Source organism: Myotis nattereri, assembly GCF_964212035.1.
Source record: "Myotis nattereri genome assembly, chromosome: 2".
In the NCBI taxonomy this organism is placed as follows: Eukaryota; Metazoa; Chordata; class Mammalia; order Chiroptera; family Vespertilionidae; genus Myotis; species Myotis nattereri.
Genome location: NC_138076.1, coordinates 169,484,001 through 169,496,972, shown reverse-complemented (window position 1 = coordinate 169,496,972; position 12,972 = coordinate 169,484,001). Strand labels below are relative to the sequence as shown.

At 35.9% G+C, this 12,972-nt stretch overlaps 1 protein-coding gene across 1 annotated transcript in view; it reads right to left on the bottom strand.

Moving 5' to 3' along the window:
• Nucleotides 1-1,736: 1,736 nt before the first annotated feature.
• SCAF11 (SR-related CTD associated factor 11) overlaps nucleotides 1,737-12,972 on the bottom strand; it is an 88,246-nt gene continuing 77,010 nt past the window's right edge. Inside the window, exons 10-15 of the mRNA XM_081084768.1 lie at nucleotides 9,865-9,971; nucleotides 6,249-9,203; nucleotides 4,841-5,187; nucleotides 3,360-3,578; nucleotides 2,885-3,004; nucleotides 1,737-2,632 (exon numbers count right to left, since the gene is read on the bottom strand). Of these exons, the coding sequence (XP_080940894.1) occupies nucleotides 2,486-2,632; nucleotides 2,885-3,004; nucleotides 3,360-3,578; nucleotides 4,841-5,187; nucleotides 6,249-9,203; nucleotides 9,865-9,971 (3,895 nt within the window). The 3' untranslated portion in view covers nucleotides 1,737-2,485. The remainder of the gene's footprint in view (nucleotides 2,633-2,884; nucleotides 3,005-3,359; nucleotides 3,579-4,840; nucleotides 5,188-6,248; nucleotides 9,204-9,864; nucleotides 9,972-12,972) is intronic.

The following is a 12,972-nucleotide window of genomic DNA, read 5'->3' as shown; positions in this document are numbered from 1 at the left end:
CAGTACAGACTGTGGTCATTTAAAGGAAGATGATGAAGAAAATGTGGTAATTACCAGGGAAAAGAAATCACAAAACTTTTGGAATGTTCAAATAATAACTACCTTCCGTCTCAAAATTCTAGACATCCCTACCTCTTAAAACATTGGTCAATGTGACTAGTAAGTTAAAGGGACAAGGTTTCAAAGGTCAAGTTAATACTGAATCTTCATAAATAAGAGAAATCTGTAACACCACAAAATATTTTTAAGTATGCACACATGCAAAATTAATATAAATTTCTGAAAAACCAAGAATGGGGAATGTTAAAGCAATGTATTTTTTAACATAAAGCATGCACTTTCTAATACGTTCTCAAATATTTCAAAGTTTTAAAAGTTTGAATTCTAATGCAGTAGCATTCTTCATTAGCTATTCTAAATGCGTTCTAACCAGTACGCCAACCAGATATGGATTACACCTTATTTTCAGGAAAGGTGGAAATAATTCATGACAGTGCTGCCAAACATCTGAGATTTGATCACGCCACCTAGTTTTTCTTTAAAATTTATTTTAAGCATGTTTTCAAAGGATAAATAGTAAAGCAAATTTTAAAATGTCACCAGAATCCCAAAAGTCACTGAAAATAAAAGGAAAAGTAGGCATTGTGTGATTAATTGGCTTAGGCAATTTGCTACAAAATTTTCAAAGTGTGAAACAGCTTTAACTCAAAATAGATTTAAAGTTAACACAGTTGTTTCTAGAGCTCAAAACTGAAACAAGTGAGGATGTGTGCATTGATATTTAAAATACTGTCTTAATATTTTATTAGAAGAAATATACTTCTACACTTTCCCATAATCTAAACACAAACTTTAATTAAAAATATATATATAAATCAGTAGAATACCATATTACAAATGCCCAAAAATGCAGAATAAAGATCAAAAGCTGCTTGGAAATATTTCTAATACTTTTTGGGATTATACTCATAATCTATTAAAGATTATGAACTAGCACAATCACTATTGGGGCCATCATTTCAAAATATTTTGCCTATCAAAGCTAGCACCAGGAAAGTATTATGCACATAAAACTGAGAAACACAATCTTTATTTCAGAAAAGCACAGTCCCACAGAGTATTGCTCTTGCTAGTTTAGCTAGTAAAAGGGTCAGCCTGTTTCATTGAGCCATATATCTATCTTTGTCTGAATAACTTTCCAGTTATTTGGTATCTACTGAAAATTGTTACTAGAATTAAAGACAGATTATCATGGAGACAACTCTTGTTTTCTTCCAAAATGCCAATTAAAATAATGGTACTATTAATACTTTTAACTTACCTTTTATAAAAATTAACATATTCTAATACTTAAAAAAACAACCAAATCCCTAGTCCCTGAAGGCCTAACCCAAACTCCATTATTTAATTCCTCTCCCTTTCCAAAACACAGATTTGAATGTCTAGATTTTTACAACATGCTTAATGGCCATCATACGGTCACCAAATTAACACTTCATTCATTGTAAAACATTTGGATATCTCAAGTGTGAAAAGAATTTCATTAATGAACAGACAAATGAACAACAACCGGAAAGCCACTGAAGTGAGTCTCACAATTCTACCGTAGTCCCAAGAAAGAGAGGATCGTGGCCACCACTTACTGCAGGCCTCTGGTTGGCACAGAAAATTTATCATCTCTGATCGATAGGAAATATTATGAAAAAAAAAACTTTTACAAAGTCAACACTCTTTTTCACATTGATCTTCTAAATTCAACAAAGAATTTAGACTGCCAAAGCTGTAAATCTAGCAAATGTAAATCTAGCTTCATCTCAACTGGGGGGAAAAAAAGGCACAAAGAAAAACAAGCAGCATACCCTTTATTTGGTGATACAATAGGTCAACAGTGTTCCGAAGTTTTGAACACTGAGTTTTACTCATGTGATCACTTGTTTTCTAGCAAAGCAATTTATTCAGATGTGTGCTTTTAAAAATACAGATTAGGTATCCTGCAATTGGTATGTTCTCTTATTAGAAATATTTTTCATGGTAATACATTACTTAACTTTCTATAATTAGAGGGGAAAATCATATAGATCATACTTTATTTTTAGCCTGACAGAATAAAGGTATTATATATATATATATATATCTCTTCCAAAACCAGTGCACTTAGAAATTTCTAATTTGTGCACTCCATTGTTGAAATAAAAAGCTGTATGTACATCTTCCACATCCACACTGCAACAGTCCTAGCAGTAATGCATTCCTTAACCCCTTTAGTTTCCCTTGAATTTCTCTTATTTGGGGGTGGGGGAGGAAAGGATATAGAAGTTACAGTGCAGAACTATTATTTATTTTGAACAAAACATATCCTACGTTAAAAAAAATAATTTTATCAAAACCAAATTTCAATCACAGTTAAGTATGATTTTCAGTTAAAGGTATATGTTGAAATTGCACTTTGCAGATATCTTGACAGTGTCCTTATCCTGCTCTCCTTTCAGCCTATGTTTTTTTCAGTAGACACAGGTTCTTCCAGAGTTTTCTTTTGGCTTCCTTTCCGTGAATATTTGTATTTGTCTACATAGGCTTTAACCAAATTTGCGACTTTAGTAGAATTGACTTCTCCACTCTTACTATGACAAACCTATGAAAAAATGAGGGAAATTTTTTTTTCATAGTTAAAAGGAATAAAATGGAAAGCTTTGTGAAAAAAAAACCCAAACCAGACATTTTTCCATGTTTCTTCATATCTTATATGAACTTATTCAAAAGTTAAAAAAGCAGACAAGAATTAGAAGGTAGCTCTTATTATTTTAATTAGACTTAAGCATCCCATTATTAAAATAGAGATATTTCAAAACAATACATACAGAACTACACTAAAGCTATAACTTACTTTATCTACTGCTTTTCGTACAATCTCTTTATATTCTTCCTTGGTGATATCTTTATTTTGGTAAAAGGGCTTAATGGCCAGTTTTACCTCCTGTGCTGCTTTCTCTTGAATTTGCAATTTCTAATAAGAAGAAAATGTATAATTATTATTTGCCCAATTAAATACTTCCAAAAACTTTATTTAAAAATATAAAATTAAAAGCACTGTGCATTTGCATTATTAGAAGGAGCTCTTCAAATATGTTGTAAACACAAAATTTATTTACTAACATACATATCAAACATTTCTAAAAATAATTATGAAATATTACTAGCAACTCATTGGGCATCAACATATCTAGATAGGACCCTTCAAATAATATTCATATTTAAGACTATCAATAAATTCCCTTTACCACTTATACAACAGAAAGCTGTGATTTTTTCAACTTTATCAGAAACAAAATTATGTAGGTTGCTCTCAACCTTGAACTTGCCTTGTCTGTCTTCGAGCTATCTGCGCTGGCTTCCACTGTAACACTTACTTTGCTTTCTGCCAATTTTACAGCAGCATTAGAGGCTTTGCTGTGACTTGATGACGAAGCATTACCAGAACTTGGTCCCTGAACTGTTTCCATATTTGCTGGGGCTGCTGTCGGAGCAGGCAAGACTGGTGTACTCATGTTATTAGTTACATGAGAAGCACCAGGAATACCCTGTTTTAAAGAGTTATCATCAATTAATGAATTACTTGTACTCAATAGAAATCTTTTAGTTACATATTAGAAATAACATTTTAAAAATTCAAAGCAATTCAATCTTTGTACTTAGGAGAAATGCATATTTCAGGTCTTTTATGAAGAAAAGTGAGTAACATTCTTAAAAACAGAGCCCTAGTTAAAGATGTCAACCTGACTTTTAAATTATGCATGTTTATTGTAATGTTCTGACACCAACACTAAAAACAAGAAGAGCATTTAAAGAATAGTATCTTTCCTGCAAGGTTCTTTATGGAAATTAACTGAAGTGCCCCCCTTTAAAGATCAGAGGAAATGAGGCAGTGAAGTCAAATGGCTTGCAGTGAGTAGATAGCAGAAAAAGATTTAAGATCCCATATTCTGGAATCCCATTCCCTTGTTCTTCCAACTATATCTTGCCATCAGGATTCTAGAATTTTTGAAATGTAGACATAAAACTATAAGCAACACAATGTTTACAAATTATTCAAATGATCTGTATGCCTCAGAGGCACCTCATTCTTATTAGCATGGTAAATTTGTGAAAATGAGACAGTAATAGCTAGTGAATAGCTTTAACTGGCGTCTGACCAAACAAGACAATACAAGCTTCATTAACAGTACTTTATCACAAGTTCCCACCCCCTAACAAGTCCAATAAATTAGGGAAAAATTTAAAGCATCCACGACAATTCTAGTTTGGCTCATTATTATCTGGTCCTCTTAATGTGAAAAAACCCGTTTGGAATTTAATAACAGTATATGTAGACTTGGTAATAAGTATTTAATTCAGTTTCTTACTTGTGGGGAGGGAGATTTAGGAGAAGAACTGTGAAAGAGGGGTTATGAAGATTTACCATAAACCCAGCAATTTTCAACCAGTGTACCACAAGAATTTTTAAAACATACAATACCTGATGATTTAATCAGGGACACTGACCTTAGATTGTCAAATAAAAAAATAACAGCTAACACAACAATAGCTGTCCAGTGTCAATGAATCAAATTTACACCTATTGTTTTTGTGAGATCGACAAAGTATGTATTTTTTGTTGTGCCGCAAAACTTCAGCAATTCGTTTACATGTGCCATGAGATGAAAAAGGTTGAAAATCGCTTCATAAACCTAATCAAATAAATAATTGTTTTGGATGACAGGAAGCCCTTTCTTGAATATCTGTCCCTAACAGCTAAATGTTTACAATGGCTATGTTGATTAAACTTGAGTTGCTAAAAACATACCTGCAATTGCTTTCCATCTGGCTGTGAAGCAATGTAGTTGACTTGTTGGGATGGTGGGGGAGGGGGTGGGGGTGGTGGTAGTCCCTGAGATACACTGGTCGGAGCAGCTACCTGCATGAGAGGTACTCCTGTGTGCAGATGCAAGGGTAGCTGAGGATGAATATTAAATGGATTGCGTTGGATGTTCATCAAAGGAGCATGAACACCCATTGGATATGGGAAGATATTCATAGGCTGGTGCTGTGCATTCATTTGTTGCTGCATTACATTCATTTGTGGTTGCATCATATTTATAGGTAGCTGAGAACCATCACCTTGTTGGTTTGTTTGGTCTTTTAGGTTAGAATCTATCAAAAGAAAAAGGCTTGTGAAAAATATGTTACAAATTTCTTTAGAGAAGCAAAGAACTGATGGTTATAGTAAAATTAAATAGCAATGAACAGATTCAGAACATCTAAACCAATCTCCAATTATTTGGCTTAAGCTTGTCATTTCTAAATAATGTGGGCTGATTTTCTAAAAGAAAACATGCAACTAAAATAATTTTTAAGAATAGAGTTACATGATAACATCCATCAATATGAGCAAAGAATAAGTAGCTCAAGAAATTTACTAAGGAAATAAATACAAATTCATTTCGTTTACTAAATTAGAAGAAAAGTTAATCAACTTTTAATCTTCAACAACGTTTTTCTCACATTGTTAACAAAAAAAGCCAAGAAAGATAAATCTTTATTAAAAGAGTGATTTATATGAGAACAATCATCAAAATAATTCAAGTGTACACATCTGAAGTAAAATAAATAGAAGTTAAATCCTGCATAGAAACATTCCAAATTTTTCTATTGTAGTAAATTATACTTAAAATATTAAAGTTTTTGCAAAGTTTCAGGTAGGGGTAGAATGAAAGAAGAAAATAAATACTAATGTGTATATATTTATTTAAAATATAAAGTGACCTGTAAACAATTGGGATTCAATTAACATTATCCTATATAATAAAAGGCTAATATGCAAATTGACCAAATGGTGGAACGACTGGTCACTATGACGTGCACTGACCACCAGGGGGCAGAGGCTCAATGTAGGAGCTGCCCCTTAGTGGTCAGTGTGCTCCCACAGGGGGAGCACTGCTCAGCCAGAAGCCCTGAGCTGGGCTCACAGCTGGCGAGTGCAGCGGTGGCGGGAGCCTCTCCCATCTCCGCAGCAGTCACACATCCCCGGAGGGCTCCTGGACTGCGAGAGGGCGCAGGCCAGGCTGAAGGAGACCCCGCCCCAAGTGCACAAATTTCATGCACCGGGCCTCTAGTAAAACTATAAAGACAGATCATTTCAATTCAAATGAATAAGGCATTAAATTTATAGTCTCTTTTCTCAAATGAAAGTGTTAATAAACAGAATACATTACCCTGTTCAGGTGTTTCCTCTTCCTGTCTCATCCATCCAGACTGTGAGCCTGAGGAATTCCTCCCTCGTCGTGAATAATAGTTTTGCACATCTGCTGGAAGAGTCTTTCTCACAGCCCAACTAGATGCAGATGTCCACCCGGACCTATCTGCTGGTGTATCCAATGAGAACTCTTGCTCACTTTTCCGCTGATAGTGCTGCTGTTCCACAAACTTGAAAGACTCATTCCCTGAACCATTTGGATTCCCTGAGAGGGGTTTTCGGTTTTGCCACCGATTTTCATTTTGATCTGAATGGACAAAATTACCTCTGTAGGTGCCTCTGCCCCGGTTACCTCTGCCACGGTTAGACATCCAACCTGAACCAAAGTTTTTATTCCAAGCATTCCCTGAATTTTCATTTCTATTTTCTTCCCAAGGGGAATCTTTTAACTTTTCTGGATGTCTGGTCCTTGGATCAGGTCCAGAATTTATTGTTTCTGTTACCCAACTGGAACAGTCATTTCTATGTTTGTCAGCAGAATTTGGATCATCAGCATCTGGACTGATGTCATTTTTTTCTTTTCTTATATTTTCATTCTGTTTCTCTGGGTCGTTCTTTCTGTACCGATCATTTCCTCGTGGACATCTCCAACCATCATTTGCCCATCTTTCCTTCCACCGAGGAGAGTAGCTATCTCTGTCATTTCTACCAAATGATGAACTCTTACTTTTTGTTCTAGATCTTGATGGTGACCTAGAACGAGATCTGGACCTAGACCACCTTCTGGTTCTCCTTTCTCTATCTCTTTCTCTCTCTCTCCTAGGCCCATCTCTATCACTTTCTCTTTCTCTGCTCCGGGACCTGGATTTTTCTGTTGGGGAGGAATCTTTCACTCGTGACTGAGATCTTCTGTTCTCTCTAGAAGTGTCTCTCTTTGGGGAGAGTGACTCTGATCTTTTGCCTTCCCTTGTGCTGTCTCTTTTTGGAGATCGAGACTGTGACTGCCTTCTTTCTCTTGCAATATCCTGTTTTGGGGACTGGGAACGAGATTTTCTCCGTCCTCTTGATTCTTTTTTGGGAGATGGTGACCGAGACTTCCTGCTTTCTTTCCCAGTTTCTCTTTTGGGAGAAGGAGACTGAGACCGCTTCTTTTCCCGCGCAGTATCTTTGTTGGGAGACCAAGTTGTAGATGGGGAATGAAATCTAGATCTTCGAGTACGAGGCTTTTTGGCTTTATCTATCACATCTATTGGGTTTTCAAATGGCTGAGATACAGTTTCAACTTTTTCACTTACAGGATCAGAAAATGGCATATTATTTTGAGAACTGTGCTCTGCAGAATTTTTGTTCAGTTGTTTAGCATCAGTATTTACAGACAGTTCAATTCCAGACTCATTCTGATCACTGCAATATGAATCACATTCCATGGGTATCATTTCATTATTGTCTTCACTAAAATGTTTCTGAATCTGTTCAATGTGTGTGTTAGGCAATTCTGTAGATCTGGGTTGTTCAACCAGAGACTCAGCCTTTTCTTCTAAAGATGTGTCTAATTTGGTGTTAAGATTATTTTTTAATAAATTACTTTCAGAGTCTTGAATACTACTGAAATTTTCATTCCCTGAAGTATCACACATTACTTCTGTATCTCCAGTTTCAACATGCCCAGGCAACTGAATCTCTGAGATCTCAATAGAGGTTTTGTCCACTGTTTGTATAATTCCACCCTCAGAAGATTCTAATCTTGGGCTGTCTACAACCTGTTCTGCTTCTACTGTAGAATCATTATGATCAATAATTTCTACTATAGGACTCTCTATAACCTCTTGATCATTAACATCTGTAACTTTTTCTTCATTGACCTCTACAACTTTTTCTTCATTAACCATAACTATCTCTGCATTCTCAGATAAGTCATCTAGGCTTGGTACAGGTTGGTTTACTTCAATTTCAGATGCTGAACATGTAAGAGAATCATTTGGAGGATAATCTGTACATATATCTGCTTTTACTTCTGATTCTGAAGGTAAAGATATTTGGTCTTCATTTTCTAATGCATCACCTCCTTCTTCAGAAATAGTTTTAGAAATATCACTTTCTAAGCAAAAAACATTAGACTCATTATCCGTATTCTCAATTTTTTGAACTTCCTCAATACCTGTATTCTCAACTTTTTGTACTTCCTCAATACCTGTATTCTCAACTTCTTGTACTTCCCCAATACCTGTATTCTCAACTTTTTGAACTTCAATACCTGTATTCTCAACTTTTTGAACTTCCTCAATACCTGCATTCTCAACTTTTTGAACTTCCTCAATACCCGTATTCTCAACTTTCTGAATGTCCTCCTCCTCTCCAACTAGAACAGGAGGATCTTGGATACAAGACTCAGAATATGAAGATTCTACTTTTTCCTCTGTGTCATGGTTTTCTGTATGTTCCTCACTTTCTTCTATTTGCTCACTGCAACTTTTCAAGCCATTAGCAGACTTATTTTCTACATCTGTCTGCACAGTACAAGTGTTTCTACTTTCTTCATCTGATAGGTGCTCTTTCTCTAACACAGGTGGTGTGTCAGATTCTGCTGTTTCTTCATCTACTGAATCACTGGAAGATGCTTTTCCAGAAGGAGGTACAGAGCTTCGAAGTTTCTTTTTCAGTAAAGGTGGTTTTCTTCCTCTTCTTACAGACTTCCGTTTGGGGGCCTGTCTTGTTTGCTTTTCTGACTCAGCTGAAGAAGAAACACTTAGAGATGGATTATTGTTATCTGGGGCATCACACCCAGAATTATTTGATGCCGGGGATCTCTGAGAATGAGTGACTGTTTCAGCTCTTGTGTTACGTGTAGATCTCCTTGTAGGAGTTGCTGCTGCAGATTTTCGTCTTGATCCTCTGGTGTTTGATGTACCAGAAGTTTGCTTCTTCTCTTCTCCTTCTTGAGTATGTGCTAATGCATATCCCTTGCAAGAAGTACCTAATATTTTTTTAAAGAGTAAAAAGTACGTATATGTTTCAATAAATGAGAATAGTTTAGCTTCAGCTTATTTTAGCATAAAATACACATCTATAACAGAGTGAAACAAAATATACTTATGAATCAAATTATGAATAAATGTATAGCTATTAATATCTGAGTAATATCAGATATTTACCAGCTTCTTTTAATGCTACTGAAATACGCTATCACAAGATATGAATCAATGTAGGCAATTTTATAGGGAGAAAAAACACAAAAGAAAATACATTTGGTCTGATAACTGCTGTTTGCTTTATGAATTGTTATTACCTTGGCAAAATGCAATAGAAAACAAGTTGTCACAAATACAGACTCAAATTCTTTGTTTATAATTAACGGGATATGAGATGCTACTTCTAAAGATGTATGGTTTGGACACTGAAGCCCTAAATAGAAGGGAGACTTCAAATCAGTCCTCGAAAACATTAACTTGTAATTTCTTAAAGTAAAAGGAATTTCTGGTTTGAACAATTATAAAGTCAAGTCACTGACCAAATATTTACAAAAATATTTAGACTTACTATTTAAACCTTATTTATCAGTTTTCCAACACACAGTTTATGAGATTGAAAGAAGCTCATATTTTTTTAAAAGTAGAAAAGAACTTCACAAACTTTACCAAAATTCTGTAAAGATATGGTACTTGTTGGAAAAATAGTTCTCGGCAACACAGAAGGGATGAGAGGAAGGACTTCTGTTTCAATATTCCAGGGTATAAAACCAATTCTGTAAATTCGAAACAAAATAAAAACATTTTTGTTTAAAAGGTTTAAAAAATTAAACCAGCAACTTTCCAAATCAGGTTTGCAATATGAAAACACAGGGTGCTTTAATTATTTTTTGCCCAAATAGTTAAAAATGTAAATTCGAAATTACTCATTGTTCAAGGATGGCAATTGGCTGCAAAGAAAAAAACCTCTAAGTGCATGTTTTTCAGATAAATTTATGGTAAAGGGAGATCTAGGTAAATATAAAATAGTTGTTTCTCTTTTAAATAATATTTTATCAAGATTTCTAGTTGTTATTCGTTTTTTGCTATTCTAAAAAAAGTCACTTGAATAATAAAATGCAAAGATTTTAAGGGTACAGTTTGATGACTTTTGATCACTATATGTATCTGTGTAACCACAACTCCAATAAAAAAATAATAATTTTCACCACTCCAGAAAGCACCTCATGCCCCTGGCACCCCATCCCCTTTTCAGGCAACGGAAGAGATAATTTTGTCGAATTACTCAAATCAAGGTTTTAAAGAAATTAGCAGGGTCAAAGGGAAATCAGTCCATGAGTTAATAAAAATTATAAATATTGGCCTGGCCAGCATGGCTCAGTGGGTGAGCATCAACCTATGAACCAGGAGGTCACGGTTTGATTCCCGGTCAGGGCTCATGCCCGGGTTGCAGTCTCAATCCCCAATTGGGGGCGTGCAGGAGGCAGCCTATCAATGATTCTTTCTCATCATTGATGTTTCTATCTCTCTTCCCTTCTTTCCTCTCTGAAATCAATCAAAAGAAACAAAAACAAATTTAAATATTGGAAACAGAACTATTATTTGAATTCTGAAGTATTTCATAGATGATATTAGTTTTTGTTACATGTCTTTGTTTTACAACATATTTCAAGACCCCAAGCATCAAAATATGTCACTTTTTGAAAAGCCTGGCTTCTGTTGCTATATTATATTTTTAAATTCCTCCATTTAAAGATGATGACTCTTCAACGTTCCCTGTGTCAACAAGGACCTGCTAAGATCCTGAAGTTTCTGCATCCAAACCCAATCCACTGTTAGCTGCTTCTTTTCTGATTCATATTTGCTCATCATTTCAAATCTCCTAACAATACTATTTTATCCAATATAAGTTGAGATTCTGGAGTAGGAGGAGAGAAGCTTGGAAAAAAAAAAAAAGTGTATATGTACAGAAATATATAACTAAGAAAAAGTTTCATCTGGGCTTCCTGATTTTACTTCTATTTGTGTTGCATTATTCCTAGAGCAAGCATGTCAAACTCGCGACCAGCAGGCTGCATGCAGCCCACAACGAATATTTTTGCGACCCAGCCAATATAACGGTATGTAAGAAACGTTTTAATAAAAATTTTGTAACTTAACTTTTACAATATCCTGTTATATACATAATTAATAATAACAAATTGCAAAGTTCACGAATAACCGATTACTATAATCGCGTTGCATTCATTTCCCTTACGTGCGTTATGCACTGGCACACCATTTCTCTCCACTAACACTAGCAGCGAATATTTTACCAGCTGACTGCCACATCATCAGTCTTGCACTGACTTGTTTGGTATGCACAAAAGGAAATATTTTGCTTTTGGAGAACAAGAAAAATAGGTTTATTTGCGTTATGCTTATTAATTTGTGCAGTTATTCAGCTTCTGGTAAGTTAGTGTTCAAAAAACTATTAATTTTTATTAAAATGTTCTATTATTTTATGTTAACAATTATTCATTTATTTCAGCCCTTTGTATTCAGCATGTCTCTATCGAAAAAAACCTACGTTTCTATGAAAATTGAAGCTTTTGTTTTTTTGCAGCCCATATAAACTTAAACCTTGTTTATTTGGCCTGTGTTAGCCTTTGAGTTTGACATGCTTGTACTAGAGTGTGAAGGACCCTATGCAGAATTACATTACAGTGGAATCTATTTATATAAAAATCCTGGGTGTAATGTCACGACTGAGGCTCGACCAACCGGAAGGAAGTCAGTCCTACAGGGGTTGTCTTGGCCACGGCTGTGCCCTCCCCGAGCTGTTTCCCGGAGCTGTTTCCGGCAAGGGCGAGGTTTGAGGCAGGAACCGGCCTCGGAGCGTGGACCCCACTGAGTCCTGGGTCACTCTGCCAAGGGCTGTGCCCTCCCCAAGCTGTTTCCCGCGAGGCCTGAGGGAAGAACCCACCCTTGGAGCGCCAGGAGCGCCCAGCAGCAGTCAATCCTAAGTTGCTGAGGAGGAGGCCACGGCGTGGTAGAACTCTGGGTCTGGCCCAATAGGGGGCATGGTCGGCCTTCAAACCAGACCCTGACAGTAGGGAGGAGGGAGCCCCATTCCTCACAGAATCTGCTGTTGGACAGCTTGCTGTCAGTGGCCTGACAGCCAGGAACCCCATTCACCTGCACCCTGGACCCTGACAGGAGGGAGGAGGGAGCCCCATTCCTCACGGAATCCACAGGTGGCCAGCTTGCTGTCAGGGGCCTGCCAGCTAGGAATCCTATTCATCTGCATATCTGTATAAAGTTTTAATACATTATATTAGAGGTTGTGGTGGTACTGTTTTACCCACAGCGTCTATAGGAATTGCTGCAAATTTACTTCTTGGTGGAAGCACCTTTCATTACCAATATAAATTACCGATTCCATTAACCCTTTGCGGTCATATTAAATTTGGAAATGGGTGTCGTACTGGTCGGAATTAATTTCCATTGAAAGAGCAGTGATACATAACATTTAAGATTATGAAGGATAAACAAGATTTATTAATTCTTTTTTGGAACTACGTCACTACTAGTAGAATCACTACAAACGTTATCCTTTCTACGTCAGAGTCAGTATTCAAGGTGCCAAAATAAAACTCTTCATCGTTACTTTCAGATTCGCAGTACACTTCTTTCGGTAACTTTCTTTTTGCCATTTTGGAGTATTATTTTGAAGTATCTTAACAAGTGAGAATGCCTAATTACAGTTAAATGTAATTTGTAAAGCTTTATTTGAAA